The sequence below is a fragment of the Gigantopelta aegis genome, chromosome 8 (genome assembly GCF_016097555.1).
Source record: "Gigantopelta aegis isolate Gae_Host chromosome 8, Gae_host_genome, whole genome shotgun sequence".
In the NCBI taxonomy this organism is placed as follows: domain Eukaryota; kingdom Metazoa; phylum Mollusca; class Gastropoda; order Neomphalida; family Peltospiridae; genus Gigantopelta; species Gigantopelta aegis.
In genome coordinates, this window is record NC_054706.1 from 69,805,119 (window position 1) to 69,829,054 (window position 23,936).

At 40.4% G+C, this 23,936-nt stretch overlaps 1 protein-coding gene across 1 annotated transcript in view; it reads left to right on the plus strand.

Annotated features, from left to right (window-relative positions):
* Positions 1 to 1,707: 1,707 nt before the first annotated feature.
* Positions 1,708 to 23,936, plus strand: part of LOC121380071 (sodium-coupled monocarboxylate transporter 1-like) — a 34,728-nt gene continuing 12,499 nt past the window's right edge. The window contains exons 1-9 of the mRNA XM_041508820.1: positions 1,708 to 2,240; positions 2,532 to 2,597; positions 10,950 to 11,001; positions 12,161 to 12,228; positions 13,302 to 13,456; positions 17,696 to 17,836; positions 18,320 to 18,449; positions 21,409 to 21,497; positions 22,769 to 22,884. Coding sequence (XP_041364754.1) covers positions 1,872 to 2,240; positions 2,532 to 2,597; positions 10,950 to 11,001; positions 12,161 to 12,228; positions 13,302 to 13,456; positions 17,696 to 17,836; positions 18,320 to 18,449; positions 21,409 to 21,497; positions 22,769 to 22,884 — 1,186 coding nt within the window. The 5' untranslated portion in view covers positions 1,708 to 1,871. The remainder of the gene's footprint in view (positions 2,241 to 2,531; positions 2,598 to 10,949; positions 11,002 to 12,160; positions 12,229 to 13,301; positions 13,457 to 17,695; positions 17,837 to 18,319; positions 18,450 to 21,408; positions 21,498 to 22,768; positions 22,885 to 23,936) is intronic.

Sequence of the window (23,936 nt, forward strand, 5' to 3'; positions counted from 1 at the left end):
AATTCCAGCGTTGAACATGAATTCCAAAGCATCCATTGTATTGCATTCCACACATTCAACTTTAGTTTTTCCTATATAATATAACCGGCGACAAGCGTATGGTAAAATGACATAAAAAATTTATGAAATAAATGAAAGTGCTCTTCCATATACGGGTGCAGGAGTCATGCTATACTCAGCCCGTGCCCGAGTACTCAAGTAGTCGTGGAGACCCTAGTATATAGAGGCTTTCTATGGAAAATTGTTCAACCATGAAATGACTATGCTAACAAGTATCAAACATGAAATATATAGATTAGAAATTACACAAGCTTCGTTATCGATAGCGTATGGGAACCCATGTTTGTTGAGTGTGCCTGTGTGTATGTGTGTGTGTGTTTTGCAGACTGAGTTTTGCCAAAATTAAATGAAAATGCCCAAATCTCGATAAAAACCTTTATTCATTCTAGTATGACTGTCAGGGGTAAAATACAACAATCACGCTATTTGACAATAGTAATATCTTATTAACACATAAACATAGGTTTAATACAGCCATTGGTTATCACACGATCACGCTATTTAACAATAGTAATATCTTATTAACACGTAAACATAGGTTTAATACAGCCATTGGTTATCACACGATCGCGCATTTCGGGCGGGATGTAGCTCAGTCGGTTAAGCGTTCGCCTGAGGTGCTTGCGTAGCAGGATCGAACCACCTCGATGGATCGATTCACCGTATTGGGTTTTTTCTCGTTCCAATCAGTGCACCACACTCTGGTCAAAGGCCGTGTTAAGTGCTTTCCTATCTGTGGGAAGGTGATATAAAAGATCTCGTGCTGCTAATGGAAAAGGCGTGCGCTACAACAGCTTGCTCTGAATGTGCACGTAAAACCCTATGACCTAATGGAAAAGGTGTGCGCTACAACAGCTTGCTCTGAATGTGCACGTAAAACCCTATGACCTAATGGAAAAGGCGTGCGCTACAACAGCTTGCTCTGAATGTGCACGTAAAACCCTATGACCTAATGGAAAAGGAGTGCGCTACAACAGCTTGCTCTGAATGTGCACGTAAAACCCTATGACCTAATGGAAAATTGTAGCGAGTCTCCTCTAATGACTACGAGCTGGGGCGTAGCCAGAGAGGAGAAAAGGCTGAGGCAAACCCAGAACTGTAAAATAAATATCAGTGTCATGGGAAAAATAAAATAAATCTGGTATATTCCATTGACGAGTAGGCATTATCATATCCAATAGCTGTTGTTTACTTAATCGATGTGCTCTAGTGGTGTCGTTAAACAAAACAAACTTTAACGTTTTTTTAACTATCGCGCATTTCGTAGTATATTACAATACTATCGAATATTTTATTGTTCGCTTGAAATGAAAGTCTAAATCTTACTCTAAGCCTAATGCACCAATAGATCGACTAATCAGGACTCGGTAATTCAGATTTATAATATTACATTGCAACGAAAATATAATTTTATGTCCAAACATAACGCTATATTTATATACTGCAGCATAAAAACATCAAAGTCGCCTGTTTCGTTACTAGTTTTTCAGGTCGGTGTTAAATCTAGGCGTTTTGTGTAGTCTATTCACCACTGACACACTTGACACGTTTACTTAATAGCAACAACAATAAACTTTGAACGGGATTCAACCATTCAGTATGAACACAAGCGGATTCCTATCACCATATGATTCGGGAAAACGTGAAAAGGGGATATTAAATTTGTAGAATGCCCAAGTTGTTCATTCAGTAAGCTGGAAGATAGATACAGTACACAAGTGGATTTCTGTGGTTTAATGATTAAAGGAGAACTCACAAGAAAAGGATATTTGTAGAAGTAAAGTGGTCAACGATCAACAGAGCCTATAAACATGGTTGCAGGCGACTACAGCATCAACACTGGCAACACACGAACCTTCGGTGTCGTCGACTACGTCCTTTTCGCTGCAACCTTGCTCGTTTCAGCGGGGATTGGTGTCGTCTTCGCAGTTAAAGACCGGCAGAATGTAAACAGTAAAGAATACTTCTTGGCCGGACGGAATATGCAGATCATCCCCGTAGCATTGTCTCTGTGTGTGACGTTCATGTCGGCGCTGACGTTGCTGGGCGTCCCCGCAGAGATGTACAACTACAACACCATGTTTCTGTGGCTCTGTCTGACTTTTGTATTCGCAACGGCATCGGCGGGGTACATATTCGTCCCCGTGTTTCATCGACTTGGCATCACCAGCTCTTTTGAGGTAATTCAGTTTCAGGAATGTATTTATTCGACCCTCAGTTAACCTCCCCTCCCCTCCCCCCCGCCAGTTTTGGTCAGGTGATTAATTTTGCGTTTAATTTAGGTGATAAGTCTTGTTTATCAACACCGTCGAATCTAATTACGTCAGCCCTATTACAAAAATATATCTTAGATCTTCGGCTGAATTTGGCTTTTTATTTCTGTCTAAAAAAAAACCCATCATACTACACAGTGATTGGTGCACTGTCGCTTTGAAATTAATAATCCAACTGTTTGCTTTCATCTTTTTCAGTACCTTGAAATGCGTTTCTCAAAGTGGGTACGCATTCTGGGAAGCCTCATCTTCATGTTACAGACAGTAAGAATCTATTAGTATGTGTTACAACCTAGTGCTAATTTCTCACAGACGGTAAGATTCCATCAGTATTTGTTACAACCTAGTTGTTCATGTTACATACGGTAAGAATCTATCAGTATTTGTTACAACCTAGGTTTTCATGTTACAGACGGTAAGAATTCATCTGTATTTGTTACAACCTAGTTGTTCATGTTACGGTAAGAATCCTTCAGTATTTGTTACAACCTAGTTGTTCGTGTTACGATAAGAATCCTTCAGTATTTGTTACAACCTAGTTGTTCATGTTACAGGCGGTAAGAATCCATCAGTATTTGTTACATCCTAGTTGTTCATGTTACAGACGGTGAGAATCCTTCAGTATTTGTTACAACCTAGTTGTTCATGTTACAGACGGTGAGAATCCATCAGTATTTGATACAACCTAGTTGTTCATGTTACAGACGGTGAGAATCCATCAGTATTTGTTACAACCTAGTGGTTCATGTTACAGACGGCGAGAAACCATCAGTATTTGTTACAACCTAGTTGTTCATGTTACAGACGGTAAGAATCCATCAGTATTTGTTACAACCTAGTTGTTCATGTTACAGTTGATAAGAATCTATCAGTATTTGTTACAACCTAGGTTTTCATGTTACAGACGGTAAGAATTCATCAGTATCTGTTACAACCTAGTTGTTCATGTTACGGTAAGAATCCTTCAGTATTTTTTACAACCTAGTTGTTCATGTTACAGACGGTAAGAATCCATCAGTATTTCTTACAACCTAGTTGTTCATGTTACAGACGGTAAGAATCCATCAGTATTTCTTACGTCCTAGTTGTTCATGTTACAGACGGCAAGAATCCATCAGTATTTGTTACAACCTAGTTGTTCATTTTACAGCCGGTAAGAATTCATCAGTATTCGTTACATCGTAGTGGAACTTGTTGAAATGTTCTATTATGGCAGTATTTGTTAGAACCTAGTGGTACAATTTACAAAATTATGGTCAGTAATAATAATAAAATAGATGTTTAACGACACCCCAGCACGAAACATACATTGGCTTTTGGGTGTCAAACTATGGTAAATTAAATTATGTTCAGACGCATTCACATTTGTTATTTATATAACATACCAGGTTTGAATTACCAGGTAATACAAGTCACTATGAAAGGTCCTGGGGGAGGGGTATTTTGTGTAACATATGCGTCGAAAGGGAGGAAAGGGAGCACTGTAATCCCTATTCTGATGATACGACACACCTCACCCTCAACCCGGCCCTTGCAAAGCGAATTAATACATTACTAGCCAGTCCAGCTAGTAACTTCCGACATTACACCTATGGGCTATTATTTGAAACCTGTGGGGTGGCTTTAAAAACATTTTAGGAAACACCTTTTTTTCTGTGATACGTTTCATATACATGTATGTGATAATCCGACCGTGACATGATTACCTCGGGGCGGGACATAGCCCAGTGGTAAAGCGCTCGCATGATGCGCGGTCGGTTTAGGATCGATCCCCGTCGGTGGCCCCATTGGACTATTTCTCGGGGATCCCTATTTCTCGTCCCAGCGAGTGCTCCACAACTGGTGTAACAAAGGCCGTGGTATGTACTATCCTGTATGTGGGATGGTGCATATAAAATATCCCTTGCTGCTAATCGAAAAGAGTAGCCCATGGTGTGGCGACAGCGGGTTTCCTCTCTTTATATCTGTGTGGTCCTTAACCACATGTCTGATGCCATATAACCGTGCCATATAACCGTAAATAAAATGTGTTAAGTGCGTCGTTAAATAAACCATTTCCATATTACCGTAAATAAAATGTGTTGAATGCGTCAGTAGTAACAAGGCCTGTATGGCGCCATGATCTACTTTCCTTGACCTTGATGACGTCACGGGACCTCGTCCTGTATAGCCCCATGACCTACTTTCCGTGACCCTGACCTACTTAGACTGGCCTACTGTGCAGTGTACAACGTCCTACTGACCCGACCCTGACCTACTTAGACCGGCCCCTGACCTACTTAGACTAACACGAAAGAGTATAAAAAGGCTAGATACGGTTTCATTGTCATTCGCTCGCCGAAAACGATCAGATCTACGTTCAATCCAGAGATGGCCTGTTCCACAAGTGATGAAGCGAGATGTCGTCTAGAACTTGGAACTAACGTCTACGTGGTGGCCAAGTTATGGAAAGGGGACACTGCTATTCACATAAGGAAATTTGACAGTGACAAGGGGAAAACTTTCCCCACCAAGCGAGGTATTGTCCTTAGTCTTAAACAGTGGATCGAACTGTGTGGATGTAAAAGCCAAATTGACGAAACGATTTCAGCATTAAACCAGGGGAAAGACGAAACATTGTTCAGACACCTTGGTGTCAACGTCCATGTCAGTGTCGACAAGAACTTTGCTGGGGTGGACCTGCGTCAGTGGTGGTGGTGTGAAGAAACTAAATCCGTGAAACCTTCGAAGAAGGGAATATTCCTTTCTCTACAACAATGGGAGAAACTGAAAGGCTGTTTCACAGTCATGTGTGACTTTGTACCAGAGCTGAACTCGACTGTGCCCTGCGCCATGCAAGACGACCATCAAAACCAGATGGGATTTCTTCAGTGTAACTTCTGCAACCCTAACGAGTGTCACCAATGGTGAATGAGTTTTGTTTTGGATGAACTCGAAGGTATAAAAGAATGGATTTATGGTTTACACTTCATTTGCTTTGTGACTGTGCTAGAGAACAGACGTGTTTTATGATTCTGACATTCTTGTGTCTTGTTGCACTCTATCTGGAACGAAGAAGATGGCATCGGGATATTCGAGCAGTCTTAGTAGCAGCAGTAGCGACGAGGACGACGTCTTGGTCTGCAAATGTTCAGAAAGACATACGATCAAAAGAGTGGCTACCAAACCAGAAGAACATTTCATGGATCAAACGGATGCTGCCTGTGACAATATGGATGAAAATGGTGAAATCAAAGAAGCCGTGGATCAAACAGATGCCGCCCGTGACACAGACACTGCCTGGGATGAAGAAGAAGACTGCTGTTCGAGACGTTACCTGTTCTGCCATCGTCCCGAAATGCGCCACGTCTACACACGGATGCAGACATTTGGGTGGTGGCCCCTACAATTACGTCAAAAACCAAAAGAACTTGCCAAGGCCGGTTTCTTCTACACGGGAGACCACGATGCCATCACCTGTTACTGTTGCGGACTTCGCGTCTACCGATGGAAGAAAACAGACGACCCAGTGATGGAACATTACAGACTCTCTCCAAGATGTCCTTATGTGAACAACCTGTTCAGACATTAAATGTTTTAGACACTTGTGTGCTATGTTTTCATGTTGTATGTTGTGAATAAAACCGTGAATAACAGGTTTTGCTTTCTTATTTATGTCCTGGGTCCATGAGTGTGTCTCTGGACGTGTCCCTATGGTAGTAACACTGGTAAAGGGTAATATTTTGGTAACGATTATTTTTGGGAGTTCGCACGATGAGATTTGTGCTTGGGAGGAGGGACACTGGTCATACGCATCACACACATTCAAACATTCCTGTACCATATCTTTATGCGTCATAAGGTATATAAGTAAAATAGTTTTGGAAAACTCGTCATTTGAGGTAGAACTTTCAGAGGAGCAACATGTCAGACCAGTACAAGTTATATGTACCCGACGTGGATAAGTGGACCCGTTTCTATAAACTGCAGGCAGAAGGTAAACTTCAACCTCATTTTCCAGTGCAACGTGGTGGGGAAAGTCAGATCATGTACAGTGTGGATCGATGTCTAGAACTCTACGATCCCACGTGGAAAAAAGAAAAAGAGGGACAGAACAAGTCCCCGACACCCAAAGTCGTCATGGTCTCCCCAACACAACAAGTGGTAGAGCAAGCCAAGGCCGAGCAGAAACGGAAACGTCAAGAGAGTGGAATGGAACAGAAACGACGAGAGCAGACTGGGCAAAAACGGCACAAGCATTTCTGAGAAGGCTATAAAAGGGGGCATGGCAGTTTCAACATCGTCAGTTCACGTCGAACACTTCAACAATCAACATCATGAATCAGAATTGGTTTATTCCGGAACATGTCATGAACAAAAGATCGTGTCCCGTATCTCCAAAGACTTTTTCAAAACCATCAAATATGCTACGTCATTGGAAGACCTTCCATTCAGCTCAACTCCAGGCTCATATAGCTCCTCTGGCTCCTATAGCTCCTATAGCTCCTCTAGCTCCTCTGGCTCCTAGGGCTCCTATAGCTCCTCTGGCTCCTATAGCTCCTATGGCTCCTATAGCTCCTATGGCTCCTATGGCTCCTATGGCTCCTATGGCTCCTCTGGCTCCTATAGCTCCTCTGGCTCCTATAGCTCCTCTGGCTCCTCTGGCTCCTATAGCTCCTCTGGCTCCTATAGCTCCTCTGGCTCCTATAGCTCCTATAACTCCTCTGGCTCCTATAGCTCCTCTGGCTCCTATAGCTCCTCTGGCTCCTAGGGCTCCTCTGGCTCCTCTGGCTCCTATAGCTCCTCTGGCTCCTATAGCTCCTCTGGCTCCTATAGCTCCTCTGGCTCCTAGGGCTCCTATAGCTCCTCTGGCTCCTATGGCTCCTATAGCTCCTCTAGCTCCTCTGGCTCCTATAGCTCCTGCTCATAGGGCTCCTATAGCTCCTGCTCCGCTGCAGCAGCAGCCCCTAAGATTGTTACATCCGTTCACCATGATCGTGTCGGGACCCACGTCGTGTGGAAAGACAGTTTTGTTGTACAAACTGCTAAGGGATGGTATAATCCAGCCGCCTCCCCAGCGCGTCATCTGGCTCTACAAACGATGGCAACCCCTCTATGATACGATCAAAATGGTTGCTCGAGTGAAATTTGTTCAAGGCATACCTGAGAATTTGGAAAAGGATCGTTATTTGAATCCCAGAGTCAGAAATCTCATCGTGTTGGACGACTTGATGTCTACAGCTGGAAAAGACCCTCGCATCACCGACCTGTTCACAGAAGGAAGTCACCACAGAAACCTCTCTGTGATTGCCATCAACCAGAACTTGTATCACAGCAAGGACCCGACACAGAGAAGAAACTGCCATTATCTAGCGCTGTTCAACAACCCCATCGACAAGCAGCAAGTTCTGACTTTGGCACGGCAGATGTATCCTGGAAATACTCGTCATTTCATGCATCAGTTTGAGGAAGCTACCCACAGGCCCTACGGACATCTCTTGGTGGACTTGAAACCGACCACGCCCGAACATTGGCGTCTTCGGCCTAATGGTTTAGAGACGGGGCCGTCCGAATGGTATAAAAGCACGAACGTAACGGCGAATGTCTCAGAAGAGTTGCAGCCACCGACGAAGAAAGAGCTCTACATACAAATCATGCAAAGAAACGCATTCAAGAGAAAACTACCAGGCATACCCGCCTACGAACGTGACGACGAAGAAGATGATGAGGTAGAACCCTATCTGAAAAAAGTCAAGAGAATGCAGTCTTGCGATACGTGTGGTCTGGTCTTTAAAGACGGAAGCGACTTGCAGCGACACGTGAAAACGTGCGAAGAGGGAAATGAAAAAGAAGAAGAGCCGTTGCCCGACCTGGAAAACGAAGGCATTCGTCTCATGGTGGAACGTGTATTCGACATCAATCGTGACTATCTCCAAAGCAAGAGGAAACGCTACGAAGAAAAAAACATGTCCCAAGATGCCATTGAAAGAAACATGAAGACATTGCAATGGAAGTTATTTAAAGACACGTACTCTCGCTTCCTGACCTATATGCATTACTTTGACAAAGGTCCCAACACCAGAAATTTTTTACAGTTTGTGAATCCAGACAAAGATGTGAGACCACAGATTCGTTCTAAATTAAATCAGTATCGTTCATGGATCGGCGAATATTTGGATGAACAAGACGACGACGATACCGACGATGAGGAGGACGACGATGATGAAGAGAAATGAACACTCATATTATTCACATGTCGCCCTTAAGGCCTCTCGATGTAACCCAGTGTGTGTCCATTTTATATATGTGTCAGTGATTTGTAATTTAGAAATAAATGAAAAACCAAACCATTGCGTTTGTTTTTTGTGTTTTTTACTCTATGACTAGATTTGTGATTGGATATTACTACCGCTACTTTATAGTAGCAAGAGCTGTGTGTACAAGACAGAACATACCACGACCTTTGATATACCAGACATAATACACTGGTTGTCTATACTCTAGGGAAATACTTGTGTTTAAAATGCAGCTAAAAGATCATAGGTTAGGTTGGAGCGTTGAGTTGCATTCATGCGTTCTTTCTTCAAAGCAATGGGCTGGGGATGTTTCACACACACACACACACACACACACACACACACACACACACACACACATTCCTTTCTTCTCCTTAACAAATATTCCTTTCTTCTCCTTAACAAATATTCCTTTCTTCTCCTTAACACATATGCCTTTCTTCTTAACAAACATTCCTTTCTTCGAGACAAATATGTCTTTCTTTTCCTATGGCTAAAACAAAATAAAAAATTTGTATTCAATTAATCTTTATTTAACGAGGAAGGAAATGTTTTATTTACTCAACATATTTTATTTATGGTTATACGGACATATGGACCACACAGATATTAATTGAGGAAACCCGCTGTCGCCACTGCATGGGCTACTCTTTTTGAATAGCAGCAAGGGATCCTACACCATCCCACAGACAGGATAGTGCATACCACGGCCGTTGTCCAGTTGTGGAGCATTGGCTGGATATATACCAGACCGACCGCACATCAAGGGAACACTGAGCTACGTCCCGTCCCCACAGGGTTATTAGAGGCTGCTTGAAAAAAAAATCGTAACATAATAAATAAATAAACAAATAAATAAGTAAGTAAAATAAAAACAAACTATAAATTATTATTTTGGTTTAAAAAATAATAGAAAAATATAATTTCCCCACATGAGATACGAACGACGTACCTTCAGCGCTGGACGCGAAGTCGTTCGCACTTGACTACTAAAAACATGTTAACAACATCTGTCATTTAAACCGTTATATGTGCGAGCGGCGAAGCGCGGAATGAAGTGACGAAATAGGTTAGTTCATAATAATTTTGTGAATGCGCTATCAGATAGCGTAGAACGAGAATTCTATTTTACACCATTTAAATCATTTCTTATTTCACGTCTTTAAGAATGTAACTTCTAGTTCCGAAGAGTATTTTATTTAGAGACTGCCAACACAAGATACCACCGCTTCCCGGATGTAAACAGTGATAACCATTCATCATTCAGGGCGCTAAAAATAAATACACTACCTCGCGTCGGGCAGAGTCCTTAGAAGTGGTAGGTTAACGACACCACTAGAGCACTCGATTTATGAATCATTGGCTATTGGATGTGAAACATACTTTTGGACAGTTTTAGAGAGGAAAACCCCCCTGCACTTTCCCATTAGTAGCAAGGGATCCCACAGACAGGATAGCACGGGCGTTGCTAAGTACGACGGGTCGGGGCCGGGCTAAGTAGGTCAGGGGCCGGTCTAAGTAGGTCAGGGCCAGTAGGATGTTGCACGCGGCACAGTAGTCCGTGACGTCATCAAGGTCACGGAAAGTAGGTCAAGGTCACGGAAAGTAGGTCATGGGGCTATACAGGATGAGGTCACGTGACGTCATCGAGGTCAAGGAAAGTAGGTCATGGCGCCATACAGGCCTGCTTACTACTTGCGTCGTTAAATAAGACATTCCTTCTTCGTGACATTACCTGGTACACATGCACTTGAATATGAAGTGCTATAAATATTACTAATTCGTTAACTAGGACAAGGCTTACGTAAAACTCCGTTACGCTCAGTGAACAAGTGCTCATGGTTTAAAACGTTTTGTTCAACGACACAACTACAGGGTTTTTTAACAACACCACTAGAGCACATTGATTTATTAATCATCGGCTATTGGGTGTCAACCGTTTGGTAATTTTGACAAATAATCTTAGAGGAAAGATGTTACAATTTTACGACACCAGTAGAAACATTGTTGTATTAATCATGGGCTATTGGATATCAAACAAGGATAAGACTTAAGAGGAAAAACGTAACGTTTTGTTTAACGACACCACTAGAGCACATTGAGACTTAAGAGGAAAGCCGCTACATTTTTCTATTTTTATATGCACTTCCCCACAAATATGACAACACATACCACGGCCTTTTATATGATATCCCTTGCTACTAATGAACAAAATGTATCGGGTTACCTCTCTAAGAATATGTATGTCAAAATTACGAACTATTTGACATTCAGTAGCCGATGATTAATAAAATCAATTACTTATATTTTTATTATGAATGAACCCATTTTGATGTTTCAGCTGCTGTACATGTCTTTTGTGCTGTATGCCCCATCGCTGGCGATAAATGCAGGTGAGTTTTGAAGGCCGACTCGACACTAGGAGGCCAGTTAAAACACAAAGTCACAGGCTATGCATACTTTCTTTTTAGCAAACGTTCAATATCATAAGCTCTTTTGCTGATAGTTTTCAAAACTAGCGTCAGAAAAGAATAAACGAAAAATGAACAAAATATGGATTTGTACAATTAATTGTACGCCAGAACATCTGTAACAAGTAGGATTTCACGACTGTGTAACTATAGTCGTCCCACCCTCGTACAAAGATGTGTATTTTTTAAAAATAATTTCAGAAAAGTAAAAGTGTTTTGGAAATAACACATTTTTAATACTATTTTTGTGTCCAATTTAAAAAACAATTGGCTCAAAAATAAATAAGTTGCAGTCAATTCCATAGCATGAAAAAGGCGTTCCCTGTGGGACGGACTATAGCTGAATAAAACACATTTCTGGGGAAATTAAATATACATGTATACTGATGGAAAGAAATAAGGGATCACATAAACACTGTCAGGGAGGTAAACGTGTTACTAACATTAAATAACATATTACTAACATTAAATCTCACATTACTGATATTCAGTCTCACATTACTGATATTCAGTCTCACAGTATTGATATTCAATCTCACAGTACTCACATTCAATCTCACATTACTCCCATTCAATCTCACATTACTGACATTCAATCTCACATTACTCACATTCAATTTCACATTACTTACATTCATTCTCACAATACTGACATTCAGTCTCACATAACTCACATTCAGTCTCACATAACTCACATTCAATCTCACATTACTCACATTCAGATGTCGATAGCGACTGAACAATATCAAATGTCCCCTTATTTCTTTCTCTCAGTATATATTTTTTCAGGCGATATTGTTAATAAGCTAGTAGATTATGTACCGTACTGCCTCTGCTTTAAGTCTTTATTTCTTAATAATCAATATTTATCGCACATGATCATTGTTGTATGTTTACAATTAACAGCAACACAGGCAGCATTTCATCAAGTTCCCTTTTAACTATAACATGTTGCGCTGACGATTTCTATGTCGAATTATATGCATGAAGGCTATATTATACTTTTATATATACACATTGATAAATACAACAGAATAAAGTTGGTGGAAAATGATAACGATATTATATTTCTAAATTTCAGTGACTGGCTTCGATTTGTGGAGTTCTGTATTTGCTGTTGGACTAGTGGTGACATTTTACACGTCTATGGTAACTGTGTTATAACAATCGATTTTAAATACTATACAAGTATTTGAAACTTAAAGCTTATCACAGGCGTGTATTCAAGTATTCACTTGCTTGCACGTCACTTTAAAAAAAAAAAGAAGCAATGCCAAACAAAACAAAACATTAAAAAAAATCCTTGAGAAAATAGACTTACACAACTGAAGGTTATTAAAGCTAACACATATCATATCCACGGCTTCGCCACTCATTGCTGGCACATCAGTTTTATACGAAATATGCTCCTGTATGTAGCAGATACAATGTCTGGTAAAGAGCCCTTGTTCACGAGTGAGTGTCATTACAACTGACAACATATCTCTTATAGTCTGAAGCTAATGGACTTGACCTAGATTTGTAACCTATGCAATGTTTTTTGTTGGTGTTTCTGGTTTGTGAAAGCATGCATATGAAGAAACAGCTTGATGACATTTTTGTCAACCTCGGGCTTTTTCCTAATTTGCATAAATTCAATATGGCCGCCGTTCAACCATTCGGGATTCTTTTCTCGCCATATCGCCACTTGTAGATGGAAAAGTAGATTATAACTAAACTGTTATTTTAAGGTTTTTAATCATGGATAACACATAAGATAACAATGGCTTAATTGGATATTTAAAATCTCCAAGTGTCAACACAGGTTTCATTTGCATAAATCCAATATGGCTGCCATTCAAATTTGAAGATCCTGTTCTCTCCATGACTCTATTTCTATACATGAGATGGAGATTTAGAAGTATCTAAAATTTTACTGGCTGTTTTTCTCAGCATAAGAAACACATTAAGATAGCATTTGTTATAATTTGGGGAGCGCCAAACAGTGTAACATTCATCATAAGAAAAACAGAGAGAGAGAGAGAGAGAGAGAGAGAGAGAGAGAGAGAGAGAGAGAGAGAGAGAGAGAGAGAGAGAGAGAGAGAGAGAGAGATGGACGTTGACATTTTTTTAACCAGTCAGAACAGAACCATTTTGTTATATCATATATTGAAGGTAACGGTTCACTCAAAATACACGCTACTGGTTGTTCTAAATGAATATCAAATCTGTGACTGTTTCAGGGCGGCATGAAGGCTGTTTTGTGGACTGACACGTTCCAGGCTGGTGTCATTTTTGCTGGGTTACTGGCCGTCCTAATCCAAGGTTCCATTGTTACAGGAGGGTTCGCCAACGCCTGGAGTATTGCTCTAAACAGGTCAAGGATACGCTTTGATGAGTAGGTCTTAGCAAGTTACATTTGCATTATAATTCTATACTTGGTTCATGACTTTTAATATATACTCTTCAAAACAATAACAACTGTATAATCAACAGAATCAGACAGAAATAATGTTCCACAGTGATTAATGGACCTTCCTGAAAATTGTCAAAATCGAGAATGACACCCCACGCACGTGTACGGGGAAACTGCATGATGCATGTGCAAACTATGGAAAATGTTTCAGTGTGTTGATAAACAGACCTGAGCGTTCTTTACTAGAATGTCTGTGGTCAAAACGTATGTTCGGTCTAATAATTAATATTTCAGGTTCCCCAACCTTTTTGAAGAGTATATAAGGGCGGGACGTAGCTCAGTGGTACAGCGCTAGCCTGAGGCGCGATCGATCTAAGATCAATTCCTGTCGGTGGGCCCGTTGGTCTACTTCTCGTTCCTGCCAGTGCTCCACAACTGGTGTAACAAAGGCTGTGGTATGTACTATCCTGTCTGTAGGATGGTGCATATGAAAGATCCCTTGCTGCTAATCGAAAAGAGTAGTCCTTGAAGTGGCGACAGCGGGTTTCTTCTCTCAATATCTGTGTGGTTCTTATTTAACCGTAAATAAAATGTGTTGAGTGCGTCGTTAAATAGAACCCTTCCTTAATATATAAGTTATGAGCAACCAAGGTGGCGTGATATTAGCATTGCCAAAGAAATGACACATGGACAGGTCATATCATTTGATATATACGATTAGATCGCAATGTAACGAAGAGTAACCACAGCGGATCTTACGATCTGTGGTGCGTTTGTAGGGGGACGACGCTTGTTAACAACTTTAGTGGTTTTCATCTTATGTTCGTCGCGTGAGAGCTAAAAGGTCGTAAGTGGCAGATACAACCTAAAACGTCTTTTTTTTTGCATATTCGGAATCGCCATCCCCGATTACATATTGTCACACAAAATCGTAGCTGTGTCCCTAATTGCATCGCTTATACAGAAGGATTTAAATTATCGTAATTGAATCACAGATACCAATTTGCACGAAAATAGACGGAACTGACACATACGACTTTCCTCCGATTTGCTTGCTGTCCATTATGTGAACACGACTGGTCGTGTGTGGTAGATACACCCTTTTTAAATACAGTTCGTTAAATAATTATGTCTGACATAGGTCGTATGTACCAAATACGACACACATGTATTCTTTGTTATCGGTCTGTGATAGAAATTACAAATGCGAAGTACAATAGAGCATACATTATGTCAATATTTTTATGTGCTCGAATCCTAAAAATAATATGAGTTTTGTCGTTGTGACAGCCCGGTCTATTTAAGAAAAACATTTTGTACTGCATGTAACGAACCATTTGGCAACAGACAAGAATGATGTCTGTATATATAAATAGGAATTGCAGTAACATTTTATGTGCACCATAATTATAATAATATAATAATGTTTTGGTGAATTTTCTTGAAAAACAAATATCTATTTTGAAATGTTTTTAATAGAAGCAAAGTTTCCAACATGTAATTTGTATCTGTAGATACAATTTTAATTTATAATAATGTTGTATGTGGCATATACGACCAAAGTGCAAGCATAATCACACTGATTTTGGATGTACATGTATTTAATTATATGTTACGGTGAGCAAGTTCCGCCTTTCAGCTGCCTTTGAAGATCTATAGGATTGCCCTAATGTAGGCATTATGGATTAAAAATATTGCACATACAAACGTCATTGTAAGTTATCCAGGACAAAGCACAGTAACACAAGACAGTGTAATCAGACGAAAGGTTAAACGGCGAATAAAGTGAATGTGGCTTCAACATAAACGATAGCAAAATCTATGAACTTTGATTAACTTTACAGTTAACAAATATTTGCAACAGAATATCCCTGTCCCGAGTCAGACCCCCGATCCTATCGGAGGCCGGACTTGGGATAGGCGTGTTCGAAACCCTAGTGGTATATGGACTATGGACACGTTAAACCAGTTACTAAGCTAAGCTAAGCAACAGAATGTTGAACGTGAACATGACACAACACACACACCAAAACATTAGAACAACATAGCACGCACAACAGAAGCTGAACATGACAGCACACACAACATAAGCTGAACATGACATAGCACACACAACAGGACATGAACATAACATAGCTCACACAACAGGACCTGAACATGATATATTACATACACAACAGAACTTGGCACATCAATGACAACAAGACCTGAACATAACATAGCAAAAAGCTGAACATGAGAAAATAATCACCATAGAAAATGAACGTGACATAGCACTTGCGACAGTTTATTTGTTTGTTTTGTTTAACAACACCACTAGAGCACATTGATTAATTAATCATCGGCTATTGGATGTGAAACATTTGGTAATTATGAATCATAGTCATCAGAGGAAACCCGCTACATTTTTCCTAATGCAGCAAGGTATCTTTTATATGCACTTCCCCACAGACAGGACAGCACATACCACGGTCTTTATCCAGTCACTTGCGACAGAACTTGAACATGACATAGCACTCACAACAGAACATGAACATAATAGAGAACTCACAACAAAACATGAACATGACGTGACACACACAACAGAACCTGAAGAACATGACAGAACACACATACAACATACCATGATCATGATATAGCACACCCAAGAGAACTTGAACATGACATATCACTCATAACACACGCAGAAAATAATTTAGCACACACAACAGAAACCGGACGATTGATCACTTAACACTCAACAAAACACAGAGAAAACACTGCACATAAAATAGTCTGGAGATATCACTGAACACACATCATACATAACCTGGAGAGATCTCTGAACACAGTAGAACCTGAAGAGATCACTGAACACAATAGAACCTGGAGAGATCATTGAACACACAACATAACCTGGAAAGATCACTGGCCTCACAACAGAACCTGGAGAGATCACTGAACACACATCATAACCTGGATAGATCACTGAACACACAACAGAACCTGGAGAGATCACTGGACACATAACAGAACTTGGAGAGATCACTGAACACACAAAATAACTTGGAGAGATCACCGGACACACAACGGAACCTGGAGAGATCACTGGACACACAACAGAACCCAGAGAGATCACCAAATACACAATAAAACCAGGAGTGTGCACTAAACACACACCAGAACCCGGAGAGTACACCCAACACACAATAGAACCTGGAAAGATCACTGGACACACAACAGAACCTGGAGAGATCACTGAACACACAATATAACCTGGAGAGATCACTGGACACACATTATAACCTGGAGAGATCACTGGACACACAACAGAAACCGGAGAGATCACCAAATACACAACAAAACCAGGAGTGTGCACTGAACACACAACAGAACCCGGGGAGTACACCCAACGCACAGCAGAAGCTGTAGGGTTTACTGTTCACTCAATATAACCTGAGAGAATCCTACATACTCAACAGGTGGACATGATATAGTGTTCACTACTTCTGGATTTGACATTCAGTACACACCCTCATTGGAAATGTAAACCCTATATCCTTTGAATGAGCTTCACTTTAACCCGGTGTATCCCAAACCAATAAGCTGCTAAACATAGTTTCTTCATTAAAGGATACAAGTTTCAGTTTGCTTAACTATTCTGGTTTGTCTGTTGCACTAGCTGATAAACCAGGTATTCTTGAAACTAGTGAAGTACACCCTGAGGCAGCAGAACCAGGAACTATCTGCAAAAGGACTCCTGTGGCGCAAAGAACACGGAAAGAACACTGCACACAACATGACATTAGCTTTTCTGATGACTCATCAGGAACGAATACTTGCCTGGAAAAAGAGGTTCTGTATGGACAAGTCGTCTGATTCTGATGCACCATCATTTAACAATGAACATGGAGCACTACCACCACAGTGTTTCTGCCAGATAGAAAATTTTGGGTATGGCTCTATGGAATTGAATGCTGAGGTGTGTGCCCAGGAGAGCGTGTTTGAACCTTAATTGGATATAAGCACGAAAATAAGTTGAATTGAAATGTAGTTTATTAAATATATACAACAGAATACTTTCAAGAAATACAAATGTAAAATAATATACACATGCATATTAAAATAATATATAACTACATAATAACTTGAAAAACAAACAACAACAAAAACAAAACCCAAACTTTGTTTAATATTATTCATGTTATTTGCGATTATAATGTATACCGCTGTCTGTTTAAGTTTCAGTCCAGATCCAACAACACGTCATTCGTTTTGGACCATCGTCATTGGTGGAGGCTTCTTCTGGATGTCTCTATATGGAGTGAACCAGTCTCAGGTACAGAGGGCGCTTTCGTTACCAAGTGTTGCACACGTCAGATGGTAAGCATTTCTGTTCCGAATTATAAGGGAAGGCTTATAATAATAGTTTCTTTGTTGCAAATGGTAGATGGTAAAAAGTATTGATAGCACTGTATTTATAACTGTTCCAGTGTTGCAAAAGTGATATGATAAAGAAGTAGGGAGGGCTTATAATTGTTTCTTTGCTGCAAAGGGTAGATGGTAACAAAATCAGATGAATATTTTCGCGATGTCATGACTACTTCCAGATTCATAAATCACGAATCACTGTTTTGTGTTCTTTTCTACATTGCTTGTAGGACTGTCAGTTCTCAGACAAATAAAATCTAAAACCTGTACACAACAGACATCATTAGATATTATGTCAGCTGCACTCAACGATCACTGTTGAAACAGTGATGATGTCAAGTGTTCGCGAAAGTTGCGCATATCCTGCCGCACAGGTGGTGGCAACCTGTAGCACAACCAATGCCTATTTTCAGACACCAAACATCTATCTTGCAGGGCGTTTCTGATCCAGACTGTAGGGCTGATACTGATCACCGGTCTGAGCTGTTTGATTGGTATCGTCATGTTTGCTTTCTACAGCGACTGTCACCCCATCACCTTCGGGCTGGTTTCAAAAACAGACCAGGTACGTTAGAGAACGTCTGTCATACTACTAGTTCTATAACGGTTAGACGTACTGTTTGTTACCGTCTGTCATACTACTAGCTCTATGACGGTTAGACGTACTGTTTGTTACCGACTGTCATACTACTAGCTCTATGACGGTTAGACGTACTGTTTGTTACCGTCTGTCATACTACTAGCTCTATGACGGTTAGACGTACTGTTTGTTACCGTCTGTCATACTACTAGCTCTATGACGGTTAGACGTACTGTTCGTTACCGTCTGTCATACTACTAGTTCTATGACGGCTAGACTGTCATACTACTAGTTCTATGACGGTTAGACGTACTGTTTGTTACCGTCTGTCATACTACTAGTTCTATGACGGTTATACTGTCATACTACTAGTTCTATGACGGTTAGACGTACTGTTTGTTACCGTCTGTCATACTACTAGTTCTATGACGTTTAGACGTACTGTTTGTTACCGTCTGTCATACTACTAGCTCTATGACGGTTAGACGTACTGTTTGTTACCGTCTGTCATACTACTAGTTCTATGACGGCTAGACTGTCATACTACTAGTTCTATGACGGTTAGACGTACTGTTTGTTACCGTCTGTCATACTACTAGTTCTATGACGGCTAGACTGTCATACTACTAGTTCTATGACGGTTAGACGTACTGTTTGTTACCGTCTGTCATACTACTAGTTCTATGACGGTTAGACGTACTGTTTGTTACCGTCTGTCATACTACTAGCTCTATGACGGTTAGACGTACTGTTTGTTACCGTCTGTCATACTACTAGTTCTATGACGGCTAGACTGTCATACTACTAGTTCTATGACGGTTAGACGTACTGTTTGTTATCGTCTGTCATACTACTAGTTCTATGACGGTTAGACTGTCATACTACTAGTTCTATGACGGTTAGACGTACTGTTTGTTACCGTCTGTCATACTACTAGTTCTATGACGGTTAGACGTACTGTTTGTTACCGTCTGTCATACTACTAGCTCTATGACGGTTAGACGTACTGTTTGTTACCGTCTGTCATACTACTAGTTCTATGACGGCTAGACTGTCATACTACTAGTTCTATGACGGTTAGACGTACTGTTTGTTACCGTCTGTCATACTACTAGTTCTATGACGGTTAGACTGTCATACTACTAGTTCTATGACGGTTAGACGTACTGTTTGTTACCGACTGTCATACTACTAGCTCTATGACGGTTAGACGTACTGTTTGTTACCGTCTGTCATACTACTAGTTCTATGACGGTTAGACGTACTGTTTGTTACCGTCTGTCATACTACTAGCTCTATGACGGTTAGACGTACTGTTTGTTACCGACAAGAACATTAGAACAATAGTTGATCTTCACCTTTAGGGGCGGGATGTAGCCCAGTTGTAGAGAGTTCTGATGCGCGGTCGGTCTGGGATCGATTCCTGTCGGTAGGCCCATTGGGCTATTTCTCGTTTCAGCCAGTGCACCACGACTGATATATCAAAGGCCACAGTATGTGATGTTCTGTCTGTGGGATGGTGCATATAAAATATACCTTGCTGCTAATGCTAAAATAAAGCGGGTTTCCTCTCAGACTATATGTCAAAATTACCAATATTGATATCCAATAGCCGATGATTAATAGTGATGTCGTTAAGCAAAGCAAACAAACAAACCTTGATATTATTTTATGATGCATAATTACAAGATAAAGTACAGACATTCTAAATACCTTAATTTGTATTTTCATCCTCTTTATCCATATATGGAGCGTATTATTTGAGGCATGTCCAGAGAGAGAGAGAGAGAGAGAGAGAGAGAGAGAGAGAGAGAGAGAGAGAGAGAGAGAGAGAGAGAGAGAGAGAGAGAGAGAGAAGAATACCTGTTTCAGGTGTCCAATTTGGACGGGCTACCAAACTAAAATGCGTCGGACTGTTTACCAAAAATACAACAACAACAACAACAACAACACGGCCAAAATTTTAAGTCCCACTAAACCCAAAACCGGAGGAAAGGTTGGCGGCGGAACTCATGGCGAGATGATGGAGTCATCGGCTCGGAACTTCGGGAAGAACTTGACCAGGTCAAAGTAGCATTCTCCCCGAAGTATCGCTTGTTAATCCTCCGGCAAGGTCAGCTTGATGATTCGATATTGAATTGAATTCGCCATGGCTGATTTCAAGAGTCCTTGCCGATGCACCCCGTTCCGCTCTGATGTTATGTAGTAGGTGTGGCTCCTCTCAACGTACTGGAACTGGTACCGCCCCTGACCTGATGGCGTCGGTCTCCAACTTGCTTCGTTGTAGGGGCCGATGAGTTGAGAGAGAGCAGTGAACTTCCCCTTAAAACACTCGCGGTACCGTGCCGGTAGCTTGGCGCAGGCGATCTTCCAAGTGCTGGTCTGGGTGTCGGGCGGGTCCAGAAGTGCGAACGATCGCGATCGGTCACTAGACTGGTTTTGTGCCTAACGTTAGATGAAAGAAAGAAAGAAATGTTTTATTTAACGACGCACTCAACACATTTTATTTACGGTTATATGGCGTCAGACATATGGTTATGGACCACACAGATTTTGAGAGGAAACCCGCTGTCGCCACTACATGGGCTACTCTTTCCGATTAGCAGCAAGGGGTATTTTATTTGCGCTTCCCACAGGCAGGATAGCACAAACCATGACCTTTGCTGAACCAGTTATAGATCACTGGTCGGTGCAAGTGGTCTACACCTAACCATTGAGCCTTGCGGAGCACTCACTCAGGGTTTGGAGTCGGTATCTGGATTAAAAATCATATGCCTCGACTGGGATCCGAACCCAGTACCTACTAGCCTGTAGACCGATGGCCTAACCACGACGCCACCGAGGCCGGTAACGTTAGATGAATGTAATATGACAGATGATGATGGTACCAGTCAGACTGTTCCTGAGCGATCAGTAACAGAACTGTTGGTTGGGTTTTTTTCAGCTTCTTCCTCTGTTTGTGATGGATATATTAGGTCACCTTCCAGGTCTTCCTGGCATATTTATATCCTGTTTATTCAGCGGAAGTCTAAGGTAAGATAATTACAATACAATATTCATTTAAACATAACGTTCCTTTAATTTTAGCCATTTTAAATACTGTGTGATATATCGATTATCGCAATAGCTTGTACTATATTTTTAAAACAGTTCTATGAATATCGAATTAAGTTAAATTACTTTTTCTCTTTCTCTTTCTTTTTGGACCAAATGTCAAACGTGTCAATAATTAACTAACGTGCAATAGCCTCGTTTTTTGTGACAGACGCAAATATATTAAATAATCTCCTTTCCCTTATTTGAAATGTACACCAATCTAAATTGTTCTTGGCGCTGGTCTTCTTGCTTCGTCTTCGATTCCGCGGTCGAGTCCTCTCCTTAACCGGGTCCCCGTACACCAAAGTCACGGAAGGCCGTGACCCGGTATGCTAAACGCGATACTCGAGTAGCTTTCCATAAGACGTGAGAAGTCGAGAGAGCACTGGACAACGTCTAGCCTCATCGAAAGCCTAAAGTGAAAATGGTTTTCCTTGCTGAAAACAAAGTAGATACAAAAATTTTATAAAAGGGAGGGTGAGCGGGAAGGGGGCGAAACTACCCGGGACGAAACGACCCAGAGCTAGGCTTGATACGGGTGAAACGACATGATACCCACCCTGTTCCCATAATCTGTGTTTTTATCGATTTGAATATTTAATTTTTGGTATTTTATGTTGATATCCGTCATCTTGTCTTTCATGAATGTGACTCCTTTACTACTGTTTACACTGAGCGTTTATTGATAATTGTATAATGGTTACGTTTGTATTGATGTTGTTCTTTATATACCTCTTCTTGACAACGAACAGCCGATGTGTTCTCAGTTCCGAGGTGTCCTTATTGTTATTCAACTTATTTTAGTTTATTTTTAATTTATAAAAATCAATATAACATGTATTGTGGTGTTCTGCACTAAATCCGGGGATTTCAGCGTCTAAGATAAGCAGAATGTATCTTAGTGTTAGAGCGATCTCCTGAGGTGCAATATAATGTAGGATCGATCGCCGTCTGGTCTCGGTTTGTGCTCGTTTTAACCAGTGCCCAACGAACAGTACATCAAAGGACCTATGCATTGTCTTGTCTATGGAAAAGTGCATATTAAAGAATTTAATGCTTTATATGACAGCAATGGGTCTTCTCTCTTTTTTGTTCTAGTGTCGAAATAACACAAAATAGCCGTAGTTTAAAATGTGCAGAGTTGCCGTTTTACAAACACGCCTTTTTATATACTGGTAACTAGGCCTAAAGGTGAATGTATTTTGCAGTACCTTGTCATCTGGGTTGAATGCCATGTCAGCAGTTGTTGTCACAGACCTCTTAAAACCCTTCTGTGGTAGGAACATGACTAACAGAACTATTACCATCATCAGCAAAGTGTGTGGTAAGTACTGCAGGAACATGAAACAAAATCAAACTGCTAAGTAACATTCCATACTGATATCACCGAATTGTACCTAACGGAATGCACAAGGGGCATTTCCTCTAAATAAAACAAAAATCCTTTAAATTGTTAAAAAGAACCAATTTTTTATCATTTTCATTGCCTCTTTCTGGTTATTAGGTTAAGTACAAACCTGGTCATCTGTTTTGGAACAATGTCTTTATATGTCACACGCAGCCTGTAGGCAGGTTTGTTTTTTAATAATACAGAATCAAATGCAATAGATCTGGGTTATTTGTACAGTACAGGATATAATGTTTATATTAGTGGTCAGTGATGGAGAAATAGTAACCTTATACATTCAGCAAAGTGTGGGCGGGATCCAGTACTACAAAATGAACCTCATGCTTGCCAGACTTGAACCGATGGTTGTTTGACCACTACACCATTTAGGCCGGTAGTGATATTATTAATTCTGCATCAACAGAAAATCAGCAGGCACAATGGAGCAGGGAGAGGGGGCTTGAGACCAATAATTCTGAATTAAAAATCTTAAGGCAGAGATGAATTTTACTTGTAGAATGCAGAACACTGCATTTGAGGAAATCTAGTTTTCAAAATTTTACGGGGGAGCATACCATCGAACTCCCCTAGACACTTTGCTTTTCGCCCTAGATCTCAGTCCCCCCCCCCCCCCCCCCCCCCCGTGTCTACTTGCATCCGCCGTGCAAGTATAGGCTATTTGTTATTTGTTGCTTTTACTGTCATATTTATTTATATATTTATTTATTTATTTAATTATTTATCTATTTATCTCATTTATTTTTTTCTTTGGTTGTTTATTTATTACATTTCATTTTATTTTGTCTAATCATTTCAATTTATTTACTTGTTTATTTTATATATAAATGTATTTATTTTATCTATCAATTTTATTCTTTTAATTATATGTCTATATGTTCAATTTATTTACTTGTTTATTTTATATGTACATATAAATGTATTTATTTATCTATCAATATTATTATTTTAATTATATGTCTATATGTTTG